This window comes from Larus michahellis, chromosome 9 (assembly GCF_964199755.1).
Source record: "Larus michahellis chromosome 9, bLarMic1.1, whole genome shotgun sequence".
Taxonomy (NCBI): domain Eukaryota; kingdom Metazoa; phylum Chordata; class Aves; order Charadriiformes; family Laridae; genus Larus; species Larus michahellis.
Window position 1 is genome coordinate 15,355,721 of NC_133904.1, and position 26,779 is coordinate 15,382,499.

Genomic DNA, 26,779 nt, shown 5'->3' on the forward strand with positions numbered 1-26,779 from the left:
CCTGAAAAATCATATTTAACCTGCCACGTAAGCCACAAGTGCTGGTGATTCCCTCTAAAATTGCCTTTAAAAAAAAAATGAGACACCATATTTGAAATACTTGAGACAGGTAATACCACCAATCAAGAAGCATATGGTTTGGGGACTCTGTAATGCCTATAACCAAGAAACAAGCCACCTCTTTCTTAGATCTAGTTGTTCTAGACAGTTTATACTTATATTTACATATATTTTCACTCTTCCCGATTTTAGCAGAGCAGCACCTCCATAAAAGATACAATCAATTACTGAATATATGCAGAAAGTATTAGGAAAAAATAGTATGTTTTTCATAGCCAAAACACTATTCAAGCACAAAAAGCACACTTTATAACTACTATCAGAATGAAACTCTGTTTGATGTACAAATTAAGAGCACTCAGTCCCTCCTATTAGTTTCAGACTATTGCAGACAGAAAAGGTATATGTTCCATTGAGAAGGAACATCAGAAGCAGTCTTAGGATGCAAGTGTCATGATTGTACGGCTGCCAGCCTTACTCATTTGTAATGAAACATACAGACAGAAAGACAGGTAAGTAGACATCATCACACGTTAAATAAGAGCATGGTCAGAGGACGAGTTCTGATTTCACTGAGAAAATAAATGCACAAGCTATCCATATCTTACTTATGACCTGCCATTCAGAGAGTGACACTTATCTACAAGATCATAATCCACTGTCCCACTTGTTAAGTTTTCCAAGGAAAATGCACACATGCTTTCTTTCATGCTACTCCTCACACCCTGAAAAAGCTTCTCACACCATGTACTGAGATACCTACATTGTCAATGCTACTTTATTTGGGTGAAAAATAAACATTCAGTGCAGAGCTTTTAATATCACCAAAGAACTTGGCTATATCATTTGAAAAGCATCATAAAAGAAGGACGCTTTTTTGAGTTAAAGCTCATTAGAAGTTAAGAATAATAATATAACTGCTTCAAAGCATCACAAAGGGTGGCAATGTCAGGTAAGTAAATGAACGGGGTCTGCCTTTAGCTTTAGGTTTTATTATAGAAGTTAAGGTTGTTTGGTGCATGTTTTTTATCCATGTTGAATCCAGATGAACTTACTTTCATTCGAGTCTTTAATACGTTGCAATACCAACAAAAAAGGACCTACCAAACGGTTTTCGTCAAATACTTCAAAAAGCAGTCTGTGTTTCTGAGGATTAACCTAGGAAAAAGAAATACATTAATAGTTAAAATACATGCAGAATTCCAGCATTTGCCTTCAGCAAAAACTCTGTGTTCATGCAGGAGGAAAGAAATACATAAGACCTAAATTAAACAGCAAATCTGCATCTTGCTACCATTTCACTATGCAACACGTTTCTATCAGAACTAATGAGCCAAGACTGGTGCTATCCCAAACCGTTTTCAAATCCGTGTTCATGTTTTTAAACATTCATGGAATAGGGAAGATAACATCAAGACTGAAAATTTAACTCTGGCACAAATAAAAATGTTAACAAATATATTTCTAAGGAAAGCAGTTTGTTAGGTTTTTTGAACATTAATTAGAGATGTATTTCTGATTTTAAGCTGAATTAGTGAGAAAACATTTTTACTAATGTGTTCATATCCAACATAGGCAATAAGGCTGTAAAAAACACTTACTCTAAATAGGAGTTCTTCATTCCACTTTGGATTTAAGGACTATATGGGGGAAAAGGGAGAGGGGAAAAAAAAAAAAAGAAGATAGCATTGGTTACAGTAGCAATTCTACATTGGTATCTTTTTTAATGTTTTACATCTATTTTATCCCATGTAATAATCCACTTAAAGTACAAAAGTTAACTTTGCTATTGCAGTTAAAAATCATAGGAGTCTTATACTGTTTAACACAGTGCAGAATGGAGACAATTTATGCAAGCATTCTCAGATTTTGGGTAACACCATGGATACAGAGAAGGGCCCATTATACAGTCCAAATCAGTTAGTTTATGGTATGTCTTCAGTGATAATCACTGCCTTCTCAAGTCACTATCCAAATTGCTTACACACAAACATATGTTAATCCTGAAATTATGAACTCTTAGCAAATGCCAAATCTCTCAACAATGTAACCTAGACAGGCCATTGACAGTGGAGCCAAACACAATATAGCCTGCTCAACTAAACACATCTTTCAATTATGGCTATTTTTAAAAATATTAGAGATACTTTGAACTCTCACCATAGCTAAACAATTATCAACATGAAGGGAAAATGCATGAGCAATTTCATAACATAGATCACAGCCACTACCTGAGAACAATGATTTGGAAGATCTCTCACATATACAGTTTTTCATTTTTAGTTGATCTAACATAACTTACCAGTCTAACACTGACTTTTACCCACAGATATTCTAGAGAAATGAGCAGTATCATGATTTAGGTCAACTGTGCAATTTGATGTTGAAACACAACAAATTACGTTTGTGTTTCAAACATAAAAAAGATAAAAGTTATGCAGCAAGAAAGAAAAAATCTTATATCATTAAAGATCTCAGAAAATTAGAATACTACAGTATTTCTATGAATGATGTAGTTTTGAATCAATACCTTCTATTCCTTAGTGTTTCTCTGCCTTTCACTAAAATTATTGAAGGGAAAACACCAAAATAATGCCATGAACAGAAAAACAGAGTGGGTCATGGAACATTCCTTTCCCCATGTCCGTTCACTCAAGTGACATATTAATTCTCATATTTCCTGTAGTATTAACTTTTCCTCTAGTCTGAGCAAAAAAACCAAAACCATCACACCCACAAAGATAAGAAGGCTAACCTTTTTAATTGTTTTTGTCTGAACACTGGTAAGGATTCCATTCACTGGATCATACACTGTCACTTTCACATATGGGTCACTGGGAGGGGTAAAGAAAAAGATAAGCACGCTACTATATATCCTTTTTTGTCAGCATTATTAGCAGTTGAGTTTTAAAAGGCTTACATTAATAGAAGTTATGAAACTAGGAGTTACAATTACTTTATGAACACGACACACATTCATACTTAACAATCATTTTCTAAATAGTTTCAGAGATAAAACTAAGCTGAACATTGTTATTGATTATGACCATACTAGCCATGCCATTTTATATTCTATGTATCACTACAATTTGGTTCTCTCTCCCCTTCACAGTTCTTATTTCATGAGAACAGATTTAATAAATCCTCATGCATTTCATCAAGACGCACACGAAAAAAATCACCTGTGACTGAAAAAGCTTGGTTGAATCTCTTGTTTTTAACAGTTTAAAATACCTGGAAATGGAGGTACTTCCTTGAGCATGCAACATATTCTATCAGTTTCAGAGAGTTTGAGTTTAACCTGAATTTTTCTGTAAATGAAGGTGTCCTAATAAGGTTGCTTAAAATGGCCTACTGCCTCAGATATTTTTTTTTTCCTTTCCTGTGGTACAATAAATACCAGATTGTATGAATATCTACTTTTCATGAACAGAGTTCATGTTGAGCATTCAATTGCTCAAACAGACTAGTAAAAAAAGTGACCAAGACTGTCTGCCATACAGCAAAAGAGCATACCGTTTTCACATATTTAAGTTATGATGAGAAAAGCTGCCCTATTTTTGTTGAAAGTAAAAAGAACTGCACATAAAAAAAAAAAAAGAAGAGAGACTGTCTGTCTTTAGGGAAAATATGAATATCACAAGAGAGATTTTTCTAAAGCTAAACTGACATCACACTTAACAATTTTGCTAGTGCTAAAATAACAGCATTCCTGTAAATACGCCAAAGCAGCTGACAGCAGAACTAGTACTAAAACCATCAGTACTTTTCTAGACCCTCGTACAGAGGGCCAGTACAAACTACATGCTGCCACTTGCCAATTCTACAAGATCCTACAAAGCATTTCAATTACAAAGCCTGATCTTTCCTGTGGTAAATGTTAAGCCACTTTATTTCTTCCCTTATTCAGATTGTTAACTTTTACATCTGTACATACCCAGAGCCTGCAGCCACTGGCATGGGTTTACCACATCTATAGAACTGGTGGATGCCGTTCCTCTGCATATAATTTGAGTTGAAATAGTCTTGTTGCTACCATTGTTTAGTGTTGTGTGTTGTGTTCATTCCAAGTCTTTAAAGCTCAGATGAGACAACTTTGATTATAACTCAACTATTGTTACTTTAGCTGCAGTCTACCTGAAGTAAAATATATACACGCATCAATCCTCCATGGCAGAACTATTCTACCACACAGAGAATTAAGTCTTCCCACATGTTATTTTGCCAACACAAAAGACCTGTCCACGTGACCCTTGGGCAAGAAAACAGATATCTTCATGTTTATATAGTCTGATCATTTTAACTTTACCAGTTAAAACAGTTCTGATTTTTTTGGAAAGAGACACAGCGGGATTTTCTAAAATCTAAACAGCTGTGGAAAGAAAATAAAGAACAAGCTGTCCCATAATACATTAATGACATATATTCTTACCTGGCTCCTAAGATATCCTTCTTGGCCAGGCCAATTCCAGCTATAACCTTCACCCTGACAATTCGCGCATTCTCCTAAAATATAAAATAACATATCCAAGACACATTCAGATTTATTTTTCAGCTCTATTTTTAATTTATAAAGCTCAAAGCAATTATTGGCATAATTTTGAATTCACATTGAAAACCATAGACTAGGTAACACAAGTTACTTTGACAGAAACAGCCCTAAGTTTCAGTAGCAAATTTATTCTACCTTTACCCCTTTTAAAATTTTATCACCATCATATCCACATGAGGGTAGACACAGAATCCAAAAAATTGGATAAGTCGACACAGTAGAGTTCGGGGTTTTTGAAATTAATTTTATTTTGTTTCTCTGCATTCTAAAGGAGTGGGATTTTGTTTTGAGCTAGGGTGCTTAATCCCACAGAACCAAGCATACAACGGTTCCTGCCAGCCTTCTTTCCCAAATGACAAATTGTTCTGGCAGTGACCATCACCGTTTTCCCAAGCGAGCCTTGCAATACATCTCGAGCCTTGCAATACATCTGTATCAGATTGGATGCAGTATGCATGTACTGCATAGCACACACATGAAGATCTTCTTCTAGGGCAATAGTAAGAGCAAGCTGCTATCACCACCATTTGTACAGCCCAGTGACTTGCACTGCTCCCAACTGCGTGCATGAAGGAGTACGTGGATGCAGATTCTGCGAGCAGCTCCCATGTTTCTCAGCAGGCAATTCTTAGCTGTCTTTTCAACAGAGTAGGCAAGGACCTTTGTGAGAACATGCTCTGAACAGCCTAACAATTTTTGGTGCACATGGGTATAACCTCTTAGGACACAGGGAACAGGGTGCAATTTACATCTCACTAGCCATTCAAGCAAGTTGCATTAAACATTCAGACAAATGCATATGGACCGAGCAAACCTTTACCTAATGGTATCTCAGCATTCATCAGAGGGTGGGAAATAGAGTCTGACCATAAATTTATTTCCTAGAGGCAATACAAAGGTATCAAATTCATCAGAACAGATTAATAAAGCAGTAAAGAACTCAAAAAAAGGCAAGAATACAGGATTCTTGCATCTATTTTTATTTCACAGCACAGCGAGGCCATACTGAAAATACTGGAACTTCTGAAATGATGTGTCAGCAGGGTATGAGATTTTTTTGAAAACCAAAAACTATTTCAGTTACATATTATTCAAATTACAGCTTCACAGGAGTGACATAAGTGATTGCACTCCTCCTGTTAATTAATGTAGCTGCGCAAAGTCTTACATGGCTCATCTGATAAGCTACTGAATTCAAGAGGGGGGAAAAAAATTCCAACAGCTGTGACCATGTCAGATGAAGAGGACAAATGAACACTGTTTCCCTGGAAAGCAAAACGCTTTGCAGATGAAGGACTGTTTGTAGGCAACGGCTAGTCAGAGACCCTTGTGAGGAAAGCTGATCCAATCTAAGTGATTGAAGAGTTAAACAGATACCACAGCAATGGGTGAAGCAGCAGATGTTGTCCCTGGAGCCTTCCTGAATTCCACATTTGATTGAAAGTGCTTTCAAAAAGAGACATGTAGGAAGTACTCGAAGTTTGCATTTTCATTGGTCTTATACATAACCACAGGGCTGACCAACTGGACAGGTTTGTAAAGCTAACAGAGAATTGCATGCTAATACTGAGACGGAGATTACTGGCTAAGAAGGTAAAACGGAAAACAAACCACTAAAAGTAAGCAAGTTTCTCCCGCCCTCTATAGTTAGAGGTGATTGCCAGGGGACCAAGATGAACATCTACTATATCCAATTACTGGCAAAACAGTCAATTGGCCAAGACAATTCCAGCCAAATTACAAGTCTATCTTCTACCTTCACCCCAAAGAAAACTGTCTCCTACTAGGAAATCTAATGGTTCAGAAAAGAACCACTAGTAGGTGTCCTAAACTTTCAAAATTCTTAGTCATGATCAGGTTTTAGGCATATAATGTTACCAATATGTTTTGTGACAGCAATAGAACTGATCAGATTTAAATAAAAATAAGTATAAAACTATGTTGGCATCAAATTAAGAAGAGCCATTTGTTATATATCACAAATACCCTAAAATATCCACTCTTGTCTTACATTCCAAAATAGCATCCAATTTATCTTCTATCAATCACTTGGCTTCAGTGACATCTAACATCAGTAAGACTACTCAAGCTGAAGAGTCCCACGTGTGCATTTCCACTCTCACCAAGCACTTCTGGACTTCAGTCCGCACACCACTACCCTCTCCCAACGTGAGAGGGGTCCTCAGACACAGCCCATGGGACCCAACTGACAGAATCCAGCTCGAGAAACAATCTCACCTTTTCCTCAGAAATAGGCCAAGAGCAGACGCTGGTGTAGGATACTTCGCCCTAGAAGACAAATACCTTTCTTGCATCTGTGTTTAGTTGCTTAGATCACGAGCTTTTTTCAGTTATTCAAGCATGAGAAAAGTAAAGACAATTAGAGAACACTTTTGGGTACGGGCATCTCAGAGTCAGGCTTAACAGGGCATCAATGTAGTCCACGTGGGGGAGATCCCAGAAATAGGATCCATACTCCTCAGATTTTAAAGTTGGCTTAATCATGCAATTTGTTTACTTGTATCATAATACAGATCTGAAACTATCTGAATGCTATTTTATAAAAAGATAAGATGCTTTGTACGTGACCTCAGGAAACTAGAAGCTGCAAACCTGATGCTGGTATGCTGTAGGTTGGTTTAAACACACCTTGCTGAGAGAGAGAGTATTATTTTTTTGGGGTTGGTACCAAAATAGAACAGCTACACGATTCCAGGATTGTTTGAAACTAATTTCATGCAACCAAATATTATGCAATGTAAGCTCTATATGGAGTCAAAGCATCAGATAATTGATTCTGGCATCCACAGGGAACAGGTTCAAAACCAAAATTTCATGGTTTCAAAGGCAATTTCGAACCTTTTCTTCCTCATTCACCTTGCTCAGGAGATCCTCATTTGCCCCCTTCATAGCCACACACACAAGAAATGATGGATCAGTAACTGCTTCTGTAGATCCACAGGCAACTGCAGCCTAAGAGTGTTTTTGTGGTCTGAGACACACACAGGCTACAGCCTGTACCTCTTCTGTATTGACTGTAGCCACTCTCAAGCTCTCCTTGCTACTCTTTTCCACCACTGCAGTGCTTCCAGTGGTTCTGGTGGCCCAGTAAGGGATAGGCACCTAGTCAGTAACCAGGAACACACCAGCTACACCTAGCAGCACTGCAGCTTGTCTAGGAAACTTCTCTCAGACCAATTTATCTCCCTAAGAGTCTCTTCCTGGCCATAAATGCCTACCCACGCTTTTGCAGTCCTGACATTAACTTGAAGGGGTCAGTCTGAATTTATTCTGTCTGTAAATCTGAAGAGATAGAGCATTCATTGCTGCTTTGAACGCACAAGGAGTCTTACAAGTTCAACGCCCTAGCACCCAGCTGCTCTGTAACACAGACATGCACTTCTGAGAGACATGCACACATGACAGCACATCAAAGGCAGCAGCTCTGGGCACAGAGTTGTACAAGGAGTGTTTATATAGATGGAGCAAGGATGTAAAACATAAAATGGCAGTATCTGCTGGACTACTAGACAGCTTTTTTTGAGGAAGCCCAATATAAAAATGTCTGAGTAGTCATAACAGAGAGCACACTTTGTAGTAAACAATTGCTCTAGGCGATAACATCCTGTTATTCTTTTGTTCCAGCTAGATAGGTCAAGAATCAACTACCACTAAATCAAGCCAAGAAAAGAGTATCAAGGGATATTACAATGATAGAACAGTACAGCAGCACCACCTTTTAAGATGCTGGTAATATCAAGAATTATATACTAAGGCTTTCTTAAGCTTCATACCATGTCTGCATATAGTGCACAGATAAAAGAGGTACAGAAAATTCAGATTTGGATATGTGCAGATAAGACAGGCTGAAATAAACACACCAACAGTTTGTAAGTTCAAAACTGAAACCAGCAAATAGCCCAGACCAGTGAAAGAGCACAAAAAGGAAGTGATGTTCAGTGAGCTGAACATGTTCTAAATTCCATGAAGAGCAATCCTTCCCATCCCATACGCTGAGGTCCAGAAAGTCAGTGGCGGGGGGAAGATATTATCAACTACTATAGAGCGTTCTGCAATGCACATCTACACAGACTCCTCACCTCATTAAGGAACAGCTATAAACAGCAAGAAAAGTCAGGACACTTGCATGGGTAGAAGTGCACTAAAGCCAAATCCCCATTAAAGAATAAATACTAGCATAAAAGATACACACCACGAATTTATAGTTTCTTTTACAGCATGCTTCTTAAATCTGTGAGACACCTTACTCAAGGTATCCAGCTTTACTCTACTAATGGTTTGTATTTCAAGCACAAATCGTTGATCAAAAACAGACATCATCATTTAGAAGGCTCTGAAACCTAGGAGAAGCTCAGAAACAATGCCGAAGGATTACTTACAGCTAAATTGACTACATATTCCAGTTCAACAGATAGATAGCCTCCTGCATCTGCCAATTTTAGTATAGAAACACAGCAGTGTTAAAAAACACGTATCTTAGCAAGTTTCCTAGTCTGTATCTCCCATCCAAGAGCACTTATTTCAAATTGCATTAAAAGTTTGGTTTGGGTTTGGTTTTTTTTTTTGCCTGGATATCATTAGTGACCATGAAAGTTATGTTTGAGTGTTTCACAACAAAAACATATTCCTTAATGGCATTTACTGGAGCAACACGCAGTCTTTGTATCTCAAGGAAACCTCTCAAGAGTCCAAATAATTAAGGATTTGGTTCTTCCATTACCTACACTGAGGTTAGCACAGAAAGTTTTCCCTTAAGCGGTCCAGAAAACATTGACATTCTTTACCTGTCTAACATTAAAAACAACATTTAAGAACAAACTTTCCTCATATATTATAGAAGAAGAGGTACTAAGAATTTTAAATAAAATTCTTTAGATCTTAAACAAAAACCTCCAACACATAATTACAAGATCAGGCTAGCTATGAGCACTTATCTATGCTATATTCAGCTTGGGCGATTCCAGCAGGAGATAGATACGAAGTTGACAGCATGATGAATCCACCCAATTAAGTAATTGTTAAAACTTACCATCTCATTTGAAAGAAAGCATTTCCCACAGAATGGTGAGCCTTAGCTGAAGGAAAGTAGTTCCTGCAATATTCAGACCTTGCAAGTGAAGCAGACATATATGTTAGGTGACCCCTAAATGATAGTAAGTTTTGTTAGCATCACCAGTTCATTTCACCAGGAGGCAGAAAGTGGAAGGAGACTTTCGCATCTTGACCATTCCTTCACAGCCCAGAGGGCACTCTCTTCCCCCTCTATGGCAACCAACAGAGCTGAAACATTTTGTTTTGGAAGAAATTCTTTCAAAGCAAGCAAAGGAAGTTTTAGATTCAGGAAGATTCCTATTATAGAGCTACATTAATCAATCTTATAAACATAATGAAAGTCATTAACTTCCACCTGAATGTTTACAGTTCAGTCCTACTAACTCACTAAAAGAACTTAAACATTAATTGTACTATAGCAGTGTTTTGTATTCATAAATAAGGAAGTCTCATCCTTCAAGAAATGCTGGCTGTTGCTACAGATCGTATTTAACGCCTCTGTTCAATTGCAAATTGATTCAAGATGACAAGAATTTTACTTTAAAAAAAAAAAATGAAACAAAACAAACAAAAAACAACTCTCAAACCGAAAAAAAACCCAGCCAAACCACTCTTCAACACCATATCCACAACAGTCACAGTCAGAGTTTGTTTGTTCAGTGTCAATGAAAGGCTTTAAAGAAAACAAAACAAAACAAATTCAGGTACATAAGATAGCTTCTGGAAACCATCAGATTTACACAAATTATATTGCTGTTCAAACAAACAAAAAAGACCAAGCAAACAAACCCAAACCAAAAAACCTCCCAAGCCCCCAAATAAGCAAGTATCACCATTTCTACAAGGGCCTGAACTATTCCAGATACACTGGATTCCAGATCATGCCTTGCAATGGGAAAGTCCTTCACAGCCTAGAATAAATTCAGAGCATTTCTGAAGCACAGAGGTACGCATGTCTATTTTTTTTCCTATTTGAGTACCCCATGTAAGGACAGTCTCAGATGGAGCAGACATCTAGTACAGAGGTGCTGGGGAGGCCATAGGGTTTGAATACGAACAGAAGCACTGGGCTGCCTCAAGCTGGGGCACAAACAAGCCAAACAAAAATCACCGTTTTCGTCAGAAGCAATCCAGAGGAAGACTAGTCCATGCCAGTCTCTGAAGTAATGTCTGAAAGACTTCTGGCCATCAGAATCATCTCCAAAATACAGCAATATGAGAAAGGTTGGGGGTAAGGTGTGCAAAAATAGAGAAGATAACCCAGGTACCCAAGACATTCAGTTCACCAGCAGCAACCTAAATAACCACAAACAACCTGCTCCAGTAGTATATCCTAAAGGAATATAAAAATATATCTAAAGCTTTGCAGAATGAAATACCATATGCTTACGAGAAATCTTATGTGACATGCAGAAAACAACAACATTTGTTCTACACAGGACAGCTCTGAAGTGACTGAGAAACCTGAAATGGCAAATCACAGAATTTTTCAGAGTTGGACGGGACGTCTAGAGATCATCTAGTCCAACTCCCCTGCTAAAGCAGGATTGCCTAGAGCACATTACTCAGGACTGCATCCAGGCGGGTCTTGAAAGTCTCCAGAGAAGGGGACTCCACAACCTCCCTGGGCAGCCTGTTCCAGTGCTCTGTCACCCTCACCATAAAGAAGTTTTTTCTCATATTTGTTTGGAACTTCCTATGTTCCAGCTTGTGCCCATTACCCCTCGTCCTGTTACTGGGAACCACTGAAAAGAGTCTGGCTCCACCCGCCTTAAGTCCACCCTTTAGATACTTGTAAACGTTCATAAGGTCTCTCCTCAGCCTTCTCTTCCCCAGGCTAGAGAGTCCCAGCTCTCTCAGCCTTTCCTCATAAGGGAGATGCTCCAATCCCTCCATCATCTTTGTTGCCCTACGCTGGACTCTCTCCAGCAGTTCCCTGTCTCTCTTGAACTGGGGAGCCCAGAGCTGGACACAGTATTCCAGTTGTGGCCTCACCAGTGCAGAGTAGAGGGGGAGAATGACCTCCCTTGACCTGCTGGCCACACTCTTCCCTATGCAGCCCAGAATTCTGTTGGCCTTTTTGGCAACAAGGGCACATTGCTGACTCATGGATAATTTACTGTCTACCAAGACCCCCAGAGCCTTTTCTTCAGAGCTGCTTTCCAGCAGGTCCACCCCTAACCTATACTGGTGCCTGACATTCTTCCTCCCCAGGTGCAGGACCCTACACTTGTCCTTGTTGAACCTCATTAGGTTCTGCTCTGCCCAGCTCTCCAGCCTGTCTAGGTCACGCTGGATGGCAGCATGGCCCTCGGGGGTGTCAGCCACCCCTCCCAGTTTGGTATCATCAGCAAACTTGCTGAGGATACACTCTGTCCCCTCGTCCAGGTCATTGATGAATACGTTAAACAGTATTGACCCCTGGGGGACACCACTGGTTACAGGCCTCCAACTCGACCCTGCTCCATTAATCACAACCCTCTGTGTCCTGTCACACAGCCAGATCTCAATCCACCTCACTGTCCCCTCGTCTAGTCCACACTTCCTCAGTTTCCTAAGGAGGATGTTATGAGAGAGTGTCAAAAGCCTTGCTGAAGTCAAGGTAGATGACATCTGCTGCTCTGCCCTCATCTAGCCAACCAGTTATAACATCACAGAAGGCTATGAGATTGGTCAAGCATGATTTACCCTTGGTAAATCCATGTTGACCGCTTCCAATAACCTCCTGCTCTTGAACGTGCTTGGATATGACATCCAGAACAAGTCGCTCCATTACCTTCCCAGAGACAGAGGTGAGACTAACCGGTCTGTAGTTCCCTGGGTCCTCCTTCTTGCCCTTTTTGAAGACTGGAGTGATATTGGCCTTCCTCCGGTCCTCAGGCACCTCTCCTGTCCTCCATGACCTTTCAAAGATGATGGAGAGTGTCCAAGCAATAACATCTGCCAGTCCTCTCAGCACTCATGGGTGCATCTCATCAGGGCCCATGGACTTATGGATGTCCAGACTGGCCAAGTGGTCTCTAACCTGATCTTCCTCTACTGGGGAATACTCCTCCTCTCTCCAGATCTTCCCCCTTACCTCTGCCTTTCCCCTTGCATGCAAGTGGGAAGTGTATTTTTGCCTGTGAGAAGTTCCCACTACCTACTCTGATCCCTGAAACAGATCAAACGTAATAGACACAGCAGATTAAAAAAGCTAGCTAACTTAGGTTATTTAGGCAATATAAAAAGGGCTAAGCAAAATAAGAAAGTCCTTAATTCAGGCTGGGAGTGTAAGAACTCTGACATACACAATTTTTTAAATTAAATTGGATATGAAATACAGGTATATAAACAAGCAGTGTCATTTTACTAGATGCCATTTCAAAGCCCTATAGTGCAAGCAGGTATTTTGATAGAAAACAAGAAATAAATACATTGCCATTCTAGACAGTTCTTTAACAATTATATTTTTAACCCAGCAAACCACTGAAAAATGTAATTTCTTCTGTAACTGAATAAATAACAGAGCATTAGCTGAAATATCAATGAATCTTCCTTCAGTCTTTGAAAGATCATTCCACAATTCCTGTTAGAAAATTCTGTGTTTAGAATTGCAGTTAACTGTCACAAAATCACAGTAACTGGAAGTGAATAGCTCAGTGTCAGAAAACACCCGATCCAACAGTTTAATCTACAGAAATCCACGTCTTAGCAACCTGAAAGCTTTGTATTAGAAAGTCCCTCAGCCAAAACCCCTGTAGCTATGGACACCCCACCTCAACAAGCACATTTAAGAGCACCAGCAAAGTTACCACTCCTATGACAAAGAAAAGCAGCAGCGGTTGTATCAGTTTGCTCCTGCAGATCTGAACCAACACTTGAAACTATATTCCAAGGCAGATATATCCCAAGTATGCGACAACAGGCACGGTTACTCACTTCACAGGTCAAGACAAAGTCTGCAGCAGTTAATGCTCCCAACTGATTTTTTTTTTTAGCAGCCTGAGGCAAAGAGCACTGTGTGAGAAAGTCTGACCTGGAAGTGGGAAGTATACTTTAAGGTATTTCTTTTCTCTTTTAAAAAGTTAATGAGAGGATTAGAAGTAATTTTTACAAATACTATTAGAGCTATTTATTTTTCTACCTTGAGACTGGCTGTAGCAAGATGTATAACCTGTTCATTTGCCTTTTTTCTATATACTATCCTGCAATGTAAAATATTTCACAATAAAAACATTCACAGCATTCCATTTTAGTCTAATATTGTTCCTAGATTATATTCATTTTAGCCTATTTTTAGCCTATTATTGCACATTCATCCTATCAGAACTTTTGATAGGATCACAAACTATTTCTTTCTCAGCAACAGACACCTTACTAAGTAAACAAAATTGGTATTGCTCACAAACTACTATTTCGTATTTTCTCCTGTCTTCATTTTTCAGCGTGTGACCCCAGAGCTCATTTTTCACACACTGCTAACATCCTGCTCTGAATACAGAATTATCAGTTTTCTCCACTGACTTTTCTAGGGTTCATTATTTCAATATCCAACTAAGTGGTAAGAAGTCCTACAGGTGACAGAATGATACTATATCCATTATAGAGAAGAAAAACTGAACCAGAGAAATTAAGGACAACTGAATCTGGTAGATTCAGGCACTGAAATTCAGATACCTAAATACAGCATATACAATAACCCACTGTATACACAATAACCTCGGCTACAGCTTCCTTTACATCCCAGCTTCTTCATCATTTTGTTTGGGTCAGCAACATCATACTAGCAATCCTTTATTAAGTCCAAGTGATTAATACACCATTAATCAAGAAAGCTGGAATAAATGCATAACTTGGGGAGGGGACTGGAGAGGAGGAGGAAAATCCACACTCTAATACTGCATTCAACTGCCTCAACAATCAGACCAACTTCTCACCTTCCTTCCTTATTTTTCCTTATTTTATTTACCATTTATTTACAATTATTATATTTACCATATAATCATATGCAATAGGTGCAACAAGTAAAGAGGTTTTGCAGATAACATCCACTTTCTTTTACCAGACAATTTTGATTCATATCCCAAGCAAATCCATCTTGCAGAATGGGTCACATAACAGCCCCGGGGAAGCATCAATGTGCAGACATAAACTATGAAAAGCCTGCAAAACAATGGCAGGGGAGGCTTTTACAGAAAACTCTTTGATGCTACTTCCAATATGATTTGGGTTTCTGACTTTGCGTTTTTGTTGTGATTCTGTGCATGCAATCTTCCAGATTTAAACTCCAGGAAGACAAAAAAAAGAAAATCTAGAGAGGCAGAACTCTAGTTTCTATTCTAGCACTCTAGGTAAAAGCAGTTTTCCCATAACCCTAAAATCATTCATTTTGTCATTTGTCACGCATGAAAACTATTAAGAAAACTGAGCAAGTTCTTTACATGTGAATCAATAAGCACCAACTGAATATCAACGTCCTGGTCAGAAACAAACTGTATTTTCCACATCTGTAACTTGAAAAAGTTTGGCTAAACTTTTGAATTAAGGAAAAAGTTGTATCTGATAGATTTGTTACATACTCAAACTTTCTCCCCCTTCCCCCAGCAGCTCCAAAGGAACATGTTCAAAAGGATTGAGGAAAGATCAGAATTGTTCGATTTTGACCAGATTTCAAAAAATTTTCCCCATAGTAAGGAAGGCTAAGAAACAACTAAACTGACTGTTTAATAACGTTAAAATAGAGAGCCTGAGGCATGGAATGTTTTAGTCCAACTGGATAGCCTCACAAAGCTACTAGCAACTGAAAATGGGATCTTGCAATGGGAAGGGCTATGCAACCCTTGCAGCATGCTGTGCTAATCTTCTAATAGAACTCCTATGCAATTCAAATACTAAGATGAAGGAAAAAAATAAAATCATTTGAGAGCTTTATAGTTACTTCTCCAGAAGTAAAGCAGAACTCGGCAAAGAGAGCCATGCTAGCAGACTGGGAATAATATCTCACAGTTTTAATGAAGTAAGTTCCTGCAAAGGACGCAACAAGTGTGCACTAACACAGAGATCATCACTGCCTGGACACAAAAAGAGCTGATCAAAGACAGGCTTGGTAAAATATCCTGTTGGCTCAAAGACAACATTACTGACACTTCACACAGGTCACCGAACAGCTTTCAGATGGATACAGCTTTTAGTCTTCCTGTACCTGCAACCAAAAAAGAGTCACCTCCTTCCTTCTTGATAAAGTTAACTATTCCATCAATATTCTGCCGCAGTTTCGATGCAAAAGCCCTCCCCACCTGTCTGCCACTGAAGCGCAGGGACAGGTACTCCAGCACCAGCCACCTTCTAAAGATCCCTGCGCTCAGGAATTACGACCTCACAACAGAAGCCGCTTTCTGTTTAAACCCACGAGTTTATTGCAAAAAAACACTAAGGCGCACACAAGATCTCACGCTCTCGGCATTGCAGGGAAGAGCACCGCCGCTCAGGCCCCGAACTACCCTTAGCACAATTTTAATTCACGCACCGCTTCGGTGCTTCGAACACCGTCTGTGACAAAGCCCGAAACAAAGACTTTATTCTTCAGCCCGGGGGGCGGGAGCTGGGGGGAAGCAGCCCCGCTTCGCCCACCCAGCTCCCTCATGAGGAAGTTACCCAACGCACCCGAATTCCTCCGTCTGCAGGGGGAGGCTCGCACAGCTTTCAAAAACCAGCCTAGAGACAGAAATGCCGGTGCCAGGCGACACGGCAGCCGCCGGCTTACCGTCCGGGGCTGGCCCGGCAGCCGGTGCTGAGGGGAGCGGGCAGGGGCCCGCCGAATCCCCCCTCACCTCAGCCCTGCTCCCCCACCCCGCCAGACAGCGGCGGGCCCGCAGGAACCCCCCCACCTTGAGGGGAGACCCGCCCGGGAAGCCGCCCGCCCTCGCGGCGGAAGGGAAGCGGGGAGCGCGAAGCGGAAGAGTGGTCGCAGGCCTCACCTCCTCGCCCGGCAGCCCGAACACCTCAGCAGGAGAGGCCGCCATGGCCGAACGGCGCGCACTCCCCGCCGCCGTGTTTACCCGCCGCCACCGCCCCGCCGCGCGCCCCGCCCATAGCCCCGCCCAAAGCCCCGCGGGAGCGCGCCCCACCTCCTCCCGCCCCCCTCCGCCTCGTCTGATTGGCGCAGAAGCCCGCGCCACCGCCCACCCGGGGAGGTGGCGGCGCCTCCCGATTGGCTCTCGCTCCGCGCCCCGCCCGGAGACACGCGCCGCGCGGGCAGCCTGAGGCGAAGGGGGGTGTGGGGCTGCCTCTCTCAGCTCCAACGCGCCTCAGCGCGGCCCGAGGCTCCGGCCGGCTTGCCGCCTATCCGGGGTGGGTCCCTCCTCCCCGGCCCGAGGGACACCCCTTCAGCGAGGAGTGAGGGTCATGGGCGGAATAAAAGCGTTTTTATGAACATTTTCCCGGTGGTTTACATCATCGGGGTCTTTTCCACGTCTCTGAGGGCCAGGCGCAAGCTGTGGGAGCTCTGGCCTAAACCCAAGGGAACCTTGTGGAATTGCAAAAATTTGGGGGGAACTGAGGGGAAAAAATAATCCTTGCAGTGTGCAGAAAGGATCTCCTTGCCGGCCGGGAGGAGGTAGTGTCGCCTTCCAGGGTACTGGGAGGAGGAAGGAAGTCCTCACTTTGTGAGGAGCTGACCTGGTGTAACACCCCAGTGGGGAGAATGCCAGAGGAGAGAAGATAAACTGTAAAAGCCTTGTCTGAAATCAAAGTAACAGTGTTGTAAAGACTTCCCATCTCTCAAAAGAAAAATCTAAAAACTCTGCCTCCCCCCCCCCCCATTCAAACTTACAGGTGGTACAGCAACATGTTAGTAAGGGAGGTCTCAACACTTTGGCTGAACGCTTGAGGTCATTTCCAAATTGCCTTTCAGTGATGCTTCCCAGATATCACCCACCCTCCTGTTGAAGGACCTAGTTCCGTGATGGTTTTGTAAATGGCTTCAATTCACACGACTTTCAACAGCTGCTCATGAATCACTTGGGAGTCCCTTCCTGGCTACCAGCCTTCCCAGCCAGCAGAGGACAACTGGAAGAGCTGTGCTAAAAAAAACCCTATAAATAGAGTGATTTAGTCTGCGCTTTGTAGCCATAAGCCTTTCTGAAAGCAAGCCTGAGCCAAACTCCTCTCCAGGCACTGCACAGCCCGCGAGTGCAGAGAACATACCTTCATTTTAGGATGAACGCATGGAAAATCATGTGTGTCGCTAACAACAAACAAATGTAGCAGCACATGTACTGGCAGGGAACCAGTGTCTTTCACCATCTTTCAGCTCATCCAGCCTAGCCCCTCACAACTTGGGTGACCTACTTCTCTCATCATCCGATGAGAACCTCTGCCCTTTTCAAAGCAAACACAGACCCAGGCTCAGCTTTTTGGACTGTTCCCCAAGCAGATCACAAAACACCCAGGTAACTAACACCTCCATGGCAGGGCTCAGGCAAGCCTGTGCCCGTTATCACACACTCTTGCGCTCTCCTCCCAGGGTTAGCAGGAGGTTCCAGGGAAAGGCAACCTCAACAGCAACATCAGTTTTTGCATGTTCCAAAATCAATTGTAGGATATTACTTATGAAAAATTGGTGAGTGTCAGGGAAACAGACAAAGTGGCATCCGGGCAAGCGTCTTTATAGTTATGATCATCTATGAATATGAACAGATAGATTTACATGGGGAAAAAATGTGTTTTGTTAGACTAACTGATACATTTTGGAAAAAAGACCCAGACAAGCTTTTGGGTAATTCAAAAGAAAGAGCGAGCCCCCTTCTACTTCTGGATCGAGCCTCTGGATACCCAACGTTTCTCTCCAGTTCCCTTCACTCGGTCCCCTTCACTCAGCCTTGCTTCTCCCAGCACGAGTTTAGAGGCTTGTCCAAATTTAAGTGGGAGGTTCCTGGGTGACGGCCAAGGAAGGAAAACCTGCCTAAGTTAAAGCAGGCATGATTTCCACATCCAGTTACTTTGTGAAGCATTTGTTTCTGGGATGGCGCCTAACATTGACTGGTAAATCATTCTTACAGCTTGCCAGAAATAGCATGTGGGTTTACGGCTGTTGAGCATGAGTACCTGGTTTTGCGGTGCTGCCTCTTACACTCTGCTAGAGCGTACAAACCATGCAAGACAGAAAGCATCAGACCCCAAAAAGCTTATGGTTTTTTTCAAAATTATATTGGTTAGTCTAATAAAAGATACTGGTTTATTTCTCCCTATAAATCTCCTACTGCAACATTACTGTTAATTGCCTGAACTCTGCTTGACTGTTTTTCCACAGTCTCAGTCTCAGCTTTTCTGTACACTAGAAGGCTATGAGAAGAAGCACTCTTAAGCATCCTGAAGTCCTGTTTAACAAAGGTTTTGTTTATGAGTATTTTATTAGCACATTAGTTATTGGGCTTTTTTGTAAGACATCAAAACTCAAACATTAAATTCTGAGTAATGTGTCGTTTCAATAACTTTGAAATTTGAAATAATGCCCTTTTGAAACTTACAACAGTAAACTCACTTTGTTATATTATATTTTTTAAGTAGCAAAGTGTAACGCAGCCCCAAAGAAGATCTCACTGATTCATTTTTGGTGTGGAAAGACCACTTATTTTCCAGAACAGGAGTTAAAACACAGTCAAATCCCAAATTTGTAAGTAGATGACCTGCTATCAACAAGGCTTGTATTTCTGGGTTTGTTACCTAGAGGCACCCATGTGCTAAGATAAGGTCTATGTGCATTTTCAGTGGGTTCAATAGTTATCTTCAATATTCCAGCAAGGCATCTAGCAGTTCACTCAAAATAGAAGAATTTTAAATTAAAGTATTCTTTTACTTAAAAACAAGGGAAAATTAACCACAATCTGTTAACAAACATTCAGTTCTTATGTAAGATACATATCTCCAGCATTTAATATTTTATTGTCTTATGCAATTACAGACTAATAGTGGAAGAGAGCTCTTCTGAGAGCTCTTCCTCTTTCTGCAAATAATTGATTTTCAGTTGCAGAGAATAACCTGCATTTGGATCATCTGAGTGCAACAGAACACTTTAACTGTGTATCAAGGCCATTAAAAACGTATTAATATTTTATGTCATTATTCCATCCCAATAGTGAGTTGTCATCTGGTAACAAAGAAGTTTGAATTCTCTTGCCATCTAAATTAACCTTCAGTGCCACAAAAGATCAAAAAATTACAAACTTTAAAAATATTTTCTGTCTCTCAGATGATGGCGTTCAGCCTGATAGACCCAATTTGTGGTCTGAATTTTATATACATTTACAATACTTGGTTTGTGTCTTTCTTTATTGTAAATGTTTTTATAAGCTGAAGAGAATCCATACACTCTAATACAGAACTGATTTGAAAAAAACAAAGCACTGTTTGTTTTTAAAGGAGGAAATAATGTGGGAAAAGGAGATTTGTTTCACAATTCCAAAGGGTTATCATAATCAAATAATCTTTAGCTTAAGAATATATATTAATTATAGTCATGGTTAACTTACAAAATCTAGGACATCAAATGACATTGAAGGATGTTTTATCTTATTAAATATAGGCTACATTTTTGCTACAGAGGATTTTAAATCAAATTGGATAAATTATCTTCACTGCTCTTCCTTTAAACTGAAGGAATCATACGTCATTTTAACTACAATTAAACAAAAAATCCGGATGCAAGTGACACACACAGATTTTTGTCCTATTGTCTTTTGTTCTACTGAGTCACACAATAGAAAATGTTATGATGAACCACTCACAACGTCATAGTGTCAGGTACATGGAAAACTACACACAAGAGGGAACTAATAGAAAAAATGTATATTGCTAGTGAGTCATTGCTATGACTAAGAGAAGTAAATACCTATTGATAGCCTAGTAATCTCAATTTCTCTACTACCATGGCAATGACTCACTAATGAGACTAATGTCAGAAATATAGTTTAAGAGCCCAAGACTGAACACTCTTCTTGGCTCTACAGTTACGTGCAAATACATGCTAGATCCTGGTGCTTAATACTAGAATTCACAGAATCATAGAATTGTTTGCGTTGCAAGGGACCTTAAAGATCACCTAGTCCAACCCCCCGTGCCCTGGGCAGGAACACCTTCCACTAGACCAGGTCACTCAAAGCCCCATCCAGCCTGGCCTTGAACACCTCCAGGGATGGGGCATCCACAGCTTCTGTGGGCAACCTGTTCCTGTGCCTCACCACCCTCAGAGTAAAGAATTTCGTCCTAATATCTAATCTAAATCTCCCCCCTTTCAGTTTAAAACCATTAACCTTCGTCGTAACTCTACTTTCCTGTAGGCCTCCTTTAAGTACTTTTTCAAATTTCAAACACAACAAAGCAAGATGCAAAATTGATACAAAGATGAAAGCTTAAATTGTGTAAGCAAGAACTTCAGTCTTGTAAAAGTCATCCCAGACTGACTGTTTTCTCTGCATTGCTTTGCAACCTGACTGCCATTAACTCACGCTCAGGTTTTCACCAGCCCCTCACTGCTCCTTTTTATTCTCAGTTCTCCAAAGTCACTGGTTCTGTTTTCCTCAACTTTTCTTCTTTCCCTTAAAAGCAACATATCTTCTGTTTGGACACGTGTTGCTTTCTGTGTTGCCTGCTGCCAAGCCACTGCCTCCAGCTGTCTTAAACCCTACAGCCCTACTTGTCCCTGCTGGATGACAGCAAGGTGTGTCTGTCAACCAGGGACAGACCAAATGTGAAACAGAAATTCTCCACTCAAGTAGCTCCTTTTCAGGGCAGCCTGCAGACAAAATTTACACTGCTCCCAAAGCGTGGGTCTGTGTTCTCAAGGCACTAACCATACCTGTCCTGGACCCGCTCCCTCCACCCAACTCTTGCAGAGATCCCCTGTGCCCCAGGAAAGTTGCTGAGATCTCCAGCTCTCACATGGGGAAGGCTGAGAAGGGAAAGATGTAAGAAATGTTTTTCCTAATTTCTGTGACTAGTATAACAGTTTACAAGCGATTTCTTTTGGAAAGCTCTCTGGCTTGATGAGCAAACCTGCATAGTAAGAAGAGCAACTGCGGTGGAGGTGGAAAGTCACACTCATTTTGTGCATATGCATTTGAATGAAGTGGTAAACACTTGTCTGAATCACCACCACTCAGATGTCATCTTTCTCTCCTTATTTTCAGCTTGAGGGGGAGGAGAGCTGCCAGAACAGAAACCCGGAGGTGCTGAGCTCCAGTCAACTGCTGTCACACCGTTCCCAGCTTAATTCACCACCAGTGATCCCACGGTTAACACAGTCATTGTGGATATTTCTGCTAACAGTTCAACCCATTGCAATGTTACAGAAGTAAGATCTTCCTATAGATGACGTATTTGGGCTTTTCTTCTTTAAATACCTTAAGGCTCCATTCTCCATATATGTAAGAAGTACTACGTGCTATATGCTCTTTGCCAGTATCTAAACCACTGCTAAGAGCAAAGGAAGCTACTGCAGCACTCATGCACTCCCGCCTTTACTCCTCTCGTTTTCACACAAGATGCTCTTTGTATTGTTTCTCCCTTATTCCATTAGGAAAATGGGAATAGTAAGTAATTGCTATTTTAAGTTGGGTTTAATTACTTCTGAGATTTTTTTAGCATTCAATTATTTTAGAGTGCACAGATTTTAATGTGTTGTTCTTGGTCCACTGATTGGCTTCCAATGAACTTGAAAGTGTTTCCACTGGGAATTAATTACCCAAAAGGCAAAACTAGTTGTAATAGTGCACCATCCAAGAAGTGTCCACACACCTTCAAGTCTGGCTGGCATAGAAAGTAATCCCACAAGAAAGTTCTCCTAAACCCCACAATGTCTGATAAGGATATAGGGCTTTGTGCATGCTGTAAAAGGATACCTATTAGTGAGAAGACTATTACCTCTGCCAAACAAAGGGAAATGCAAATATCCTCCTGTATTACATAGCTGCCTTTTGTAAATGTTACTTACAAAAAAAAAGTGCGACTTCAGATAATTCCTAAAACAGCAAAATAATTCTAAAGTTATGTGCAGTATAACAGGTCTTCAGCAATTCCTTATTAGTAAGCACTGAGGTCTCCTGTTTTGCTCTTGCAGAGACAGCCATTTTAGGCCCCAGCATTAGTTTTGCTTTCCACAAGTAATTCTCGTCAGAGTAGATTTTAGTTATGCCATTGGCACAAGAACCTCTGAGTGGGGCCTCTTGGACATGGGCATTTCGTCTCCCCTCTCATCTATACATACGTAGTAGGAGGGATCGTTCTGATTTTCAAAGCAGTTTGAAATAGAATCAAATAGCATTTGTTCCAGTCAGAAATAACCATTGCTAATACACAGCTTTTTAAACAGCACATTTCAAAATGTCTCTTCTTGTCTCAGAACAAGAAGAAACTGGGCTTATTCTCTCTGGGAACTGATTATTACAGCCCTTGGAACAAGTGTCCTGTTGAAGTAGTGATAGATACAGAGCAGACAAATTGAACACTCAAGGATATTTTTGATAGGGAAAGGAGACGAGCGAGTCCTAATCAGTTAGTTTACAATGTGATACAGTTATACAGCTGTGTTTTCCCCTCCATACTGAAAACAGAAGAAGGATATTTGAGAAGAGCCCAATAGCTCTCTAAAGTAAGCGTGTTGAGAAGCACAGATCTGCAGTGATGGGTAGGTCAGCTACCCGAGGAAGGCTGCAGGGACAGTCACTTCTCTTGATTGCTAGTAGCCACCCTCCTCCACATGGCGCTCAGCAAACCTGAGGCTACAGATGGACTCAGCCCCAGCGGCAGCTTGGTAGCGCCCTGTTCAATTCAGTCTTCATAAAAATCCACTAGCACCAAGTTAATAATTGGACACAAGGCTATTGACTCCTCAACAGAGATATATTTTCAGATTCCTATGCATCTCCTTTTTCCTATCTTTAAGATCCATGAAGGCTTTAAACACAAGCTTAGATTATTTGATAGAATTTCTGTACTACTCTCAAAACATTTCTACCAAAAGTGGCTACTTGCATGCATAGGTAGGTTAGAATGGAACCTTCCCACAAGCTCCTGAGACTCATTTCCATCCTTGGCCCAATTTTCAAGTACAATTTTAACATTTGTGTCAAAAACACCCCACATTACAACAGAGTATGCACCAGATCAGTAGCATATTGCTAACATTATTTGAACATTATTTGAAACATCAGGTTGAGATCCACCGAAAATTTGATCCTAATGGGCATCATCTAAGTGCCAATGATGCATAACTTATCATAATCCATATATTATCCATATCCAGTTTATTAAAAGGAAGCTGACAACAGAGGAAAGATGAGCCACAGGGACAAAAATGGACTTTTTTAATGATTGCAGAGTTGAAGCATTACCAGATATAGAAAATGGGTAGGCAGGCTCAGGAAGAACAGACTCAGGAGGAGCCACGACAAAGCCATTGGAGAATAGATATGCAAATGTTCCAAGGCAAGACACCTTGAGTATTTACATCACTAGTAGAGTCTCTCCTACTTATGCAAAGCACATAGCAGGAATGTTACGGTCTATCAGGAACTAAAACCACTTGGTTATATATGCTACATTATATGAAGGTGGTCTTCTATTTTGGGTATTTAAACACTGCGATCTGCAGAATGAAATTGATGTCTTTTTTAGCACTGTATGTTTTCTAAGTAAATTTCTCCATGTCCTCAGTTCACTTTTGATTTAATTGATCTGGCCTTGCTTAATTTGTATTTTACCCTTTTTTCTTTTTTTAACAAGTTGAGCAGGAAAGGCAAAAGAGACTAGAAGATTTGCAATTTTATTAGGTAAGTTAATTATGCAGTAGGAGGTGCTGGTTTATTATGATAGCAGTAAAAGAGGTGCTCAAATTCTGTGAAGGGTTGCTTAAAATGCCATTTGCTAGAGCTAGCACTATAAAGAAAGAGAGGACAGGACAGGCAGTTTTACAACCTTTCAGATCTCTGAGCTATGATGCAGCACTGAACAGGCCTGCAGTCCACACGCAAATCCTGCCCGTGGAAAGGTCACCACATTTTGGTCATTTGAGCTATTATAGGATTTTCTTATAAGAAAACAACGCTGTTCCTAACTTCTCCTGTCACGCAGAAAGGATGCTCTCATGAGAACTTCTTGCTGCACTTTCAGGTAAAGGCAGGGACGCGCAGGTGGTGTAATTGCCGGCACAGAGTGGGAGCTGCCTCCAGGCTCCTCTGTTACAGCTACCTGGCTAAGTGTTCCCTGCAGCCAGGGGATAAGCACAGGACAACACAGGGACAGCACAGCGCAGCACAGGCCTGGGCATACTCCGCTTAACTGTTCCGTGGATCACTAACTCCTTGATGTGTAACGGTCTTCTGCTCTGGATGATTACAGGTAACTATTGGAAACGCTACACAGATGAAAAGTTTTACATGAACCACAAAGTTTGCAAGTTTTATTGCAGTCCCTTATAAGCATTATTCAGAGACATCTTAAGCTTCCAGACAGGTCACTGCTCATTTCTTAAATTTGGAATAGCTTTCTAGTTATTCCACAACCTGTAAGCCTCACTATACATGTTTCTTGCATTTCCTCTCCTTATCCAAGCTTAACTCCCGTTTGTAGGAGGGCAGCAAGATCTGAGCATTGGTTATCTCTGACTTATGCACCAGAGGAGGCCTAGAAAATTAAGTTTGCTGTCAAATGAATTTGATGATTATCAAATATTATGCTTAAACTTTACCTGAGTAAGAGCAGCCATGCTACAGAGTCACATCCAGTTAGGTTTTACTCAACCCTCCAGCCTTGATGCACACACTGACAAAGAGCGGTTGGAAGGAAGCTTCAGAGGTCACCTAGTCCATCTACCCCAGCTCTAGTGCAGTGAGTTCAGATCGGGCTTCTAGATCTTGGGTCCAGGGGAGCAGCTTTCACGGGGGCAATTTATTTTGGGACCTCATAATAATCCAGGGCTTCTTTTTCTGGAGAAGATGATGGTATCAATTGCCAGAGACACTGTATAGACTACACGAACCACCGTCTAATTTGACACAGCAATCCTTATGACCCTAGAGGGGGAATTCTGTTTACCAGAAAACCTGCTGCATTCACACATACAGATTTATATTTCTGGAGATGTAAAAATATTTCTAAGTAGTTGTTCAGAATTTACTCTCAACATCTTTATTAAACATATAAACATCTAGTCTTTTTGAAACCTACATAGTTCGTAACTTCAACGTTTTGAGGTAGTTATTTTGATCATGCATTTAGTTCTGACATTTCCACCTTTATAAGTGTTTCCTGTTAGTCCATTTCCATTCACAGTCACAGATTTGTTTGCTCTTATCGCACTTTTTATTAACCATTAAGGACAATTCTTTCCAGTCTACAGCTGAGAGGTTCTGATTAAAACCTATGATTACTTCAGATGAACTATCGATTTCTAAAATAGCCTTTTATATCTCCTACAATATATTCCATGTCATTCCTCGTGAATTTTTAATTGCCATTTTTTTATGGATGTGGAACATGAAGAAAGCATGTCCATGAATTGTTCAGAGAAAACAGTTGAGAACTCTTTTCAGAGCACACTAATTTAGAATCCAGTGAGATATATTAATAGCATTCCCTCCAATGTCACGTTAAAATTAATCTTTCTGATGCTCTCTCATTCATGTTGTCTCATTTATGTCTCCCTGATGACTCTTTTTCTTTCTTGACGAACCTAAGGGATTTTGATCAAATTGCCACCTGCCAACTCACCTCAGCACCTCTCTAGCCTGGGATAGAGACTGCTAACCAGTGCTCTCTTTTTGCATGAAAACCTGAATATTTATTCTCACCCTCATTTTCTCATAGACAGTTTCTGCTCTGTGGCAATACTTTTCCATTGCATTCACATAAACTGTGCTGGGAACACTGCTGGGTTTACATACAATTTTACAGCCCAAATAAAGGGCTCCATAGGTTTTCCCCTTTATGACAGCAAGTCAAGCTGTACCATAACACTATCGTGTAGGAGTGCTTTGCTAGTATTGAAAAGCAAAACCAGCCAAGCACTGCCACTGTGGACGGCTATACCAGCAATGGGATGTTGTACGTCACAACAGC

At 40.8% G+C, this 26,779-nt stretch overlaps 1 protein-coding gene across 2 annotated transcripts in view; it reads right to left on the bottom strand.

The window, feature by feature from the left end:
* Window positions 1-16,763, bottom strand: part of NEDD4 (NEDD4 E3 ubiquitin protein ligase) — a 60,543-nt gene extending 43,780 nt beyond the window's left edge. The window contains exons 1-5 of one of the 2 annotated variants that reach the window (XM_074601382.1): window positions 16,645-16,763; window positions 4,493-4,566; window positions 2,816-2,894; window positions 1,662-1,700; window positions 1,165-1,218 (exon numbers count right to left, since the gene is read on the bottom strand). In XM_074601382.1, the coding sequence (XP_074457483.1) occupies window positions 1,165-1,218; window positions 1,662-1,700; window positions 2,816-2,894; window positions 4,493-4,566; window positions 16,645-16,689 (291 nt within the window). In that variant the 5' untranslated portion in view covers window positions 16,690-16,763. The remainder of the gene's footprint in view (window positions 1-1,164; window positions 1,219-1,661; window positions 1,701-2,815; window positions 2,895-4,492; window positions 4,567-16,644) is intronic. The other variant, XM_074601383.1, reaches the window with a different exon arrangement.
* Between the last annotated feature and the right edge of the window lie 10,016 nt (window positions 16,764-26,779).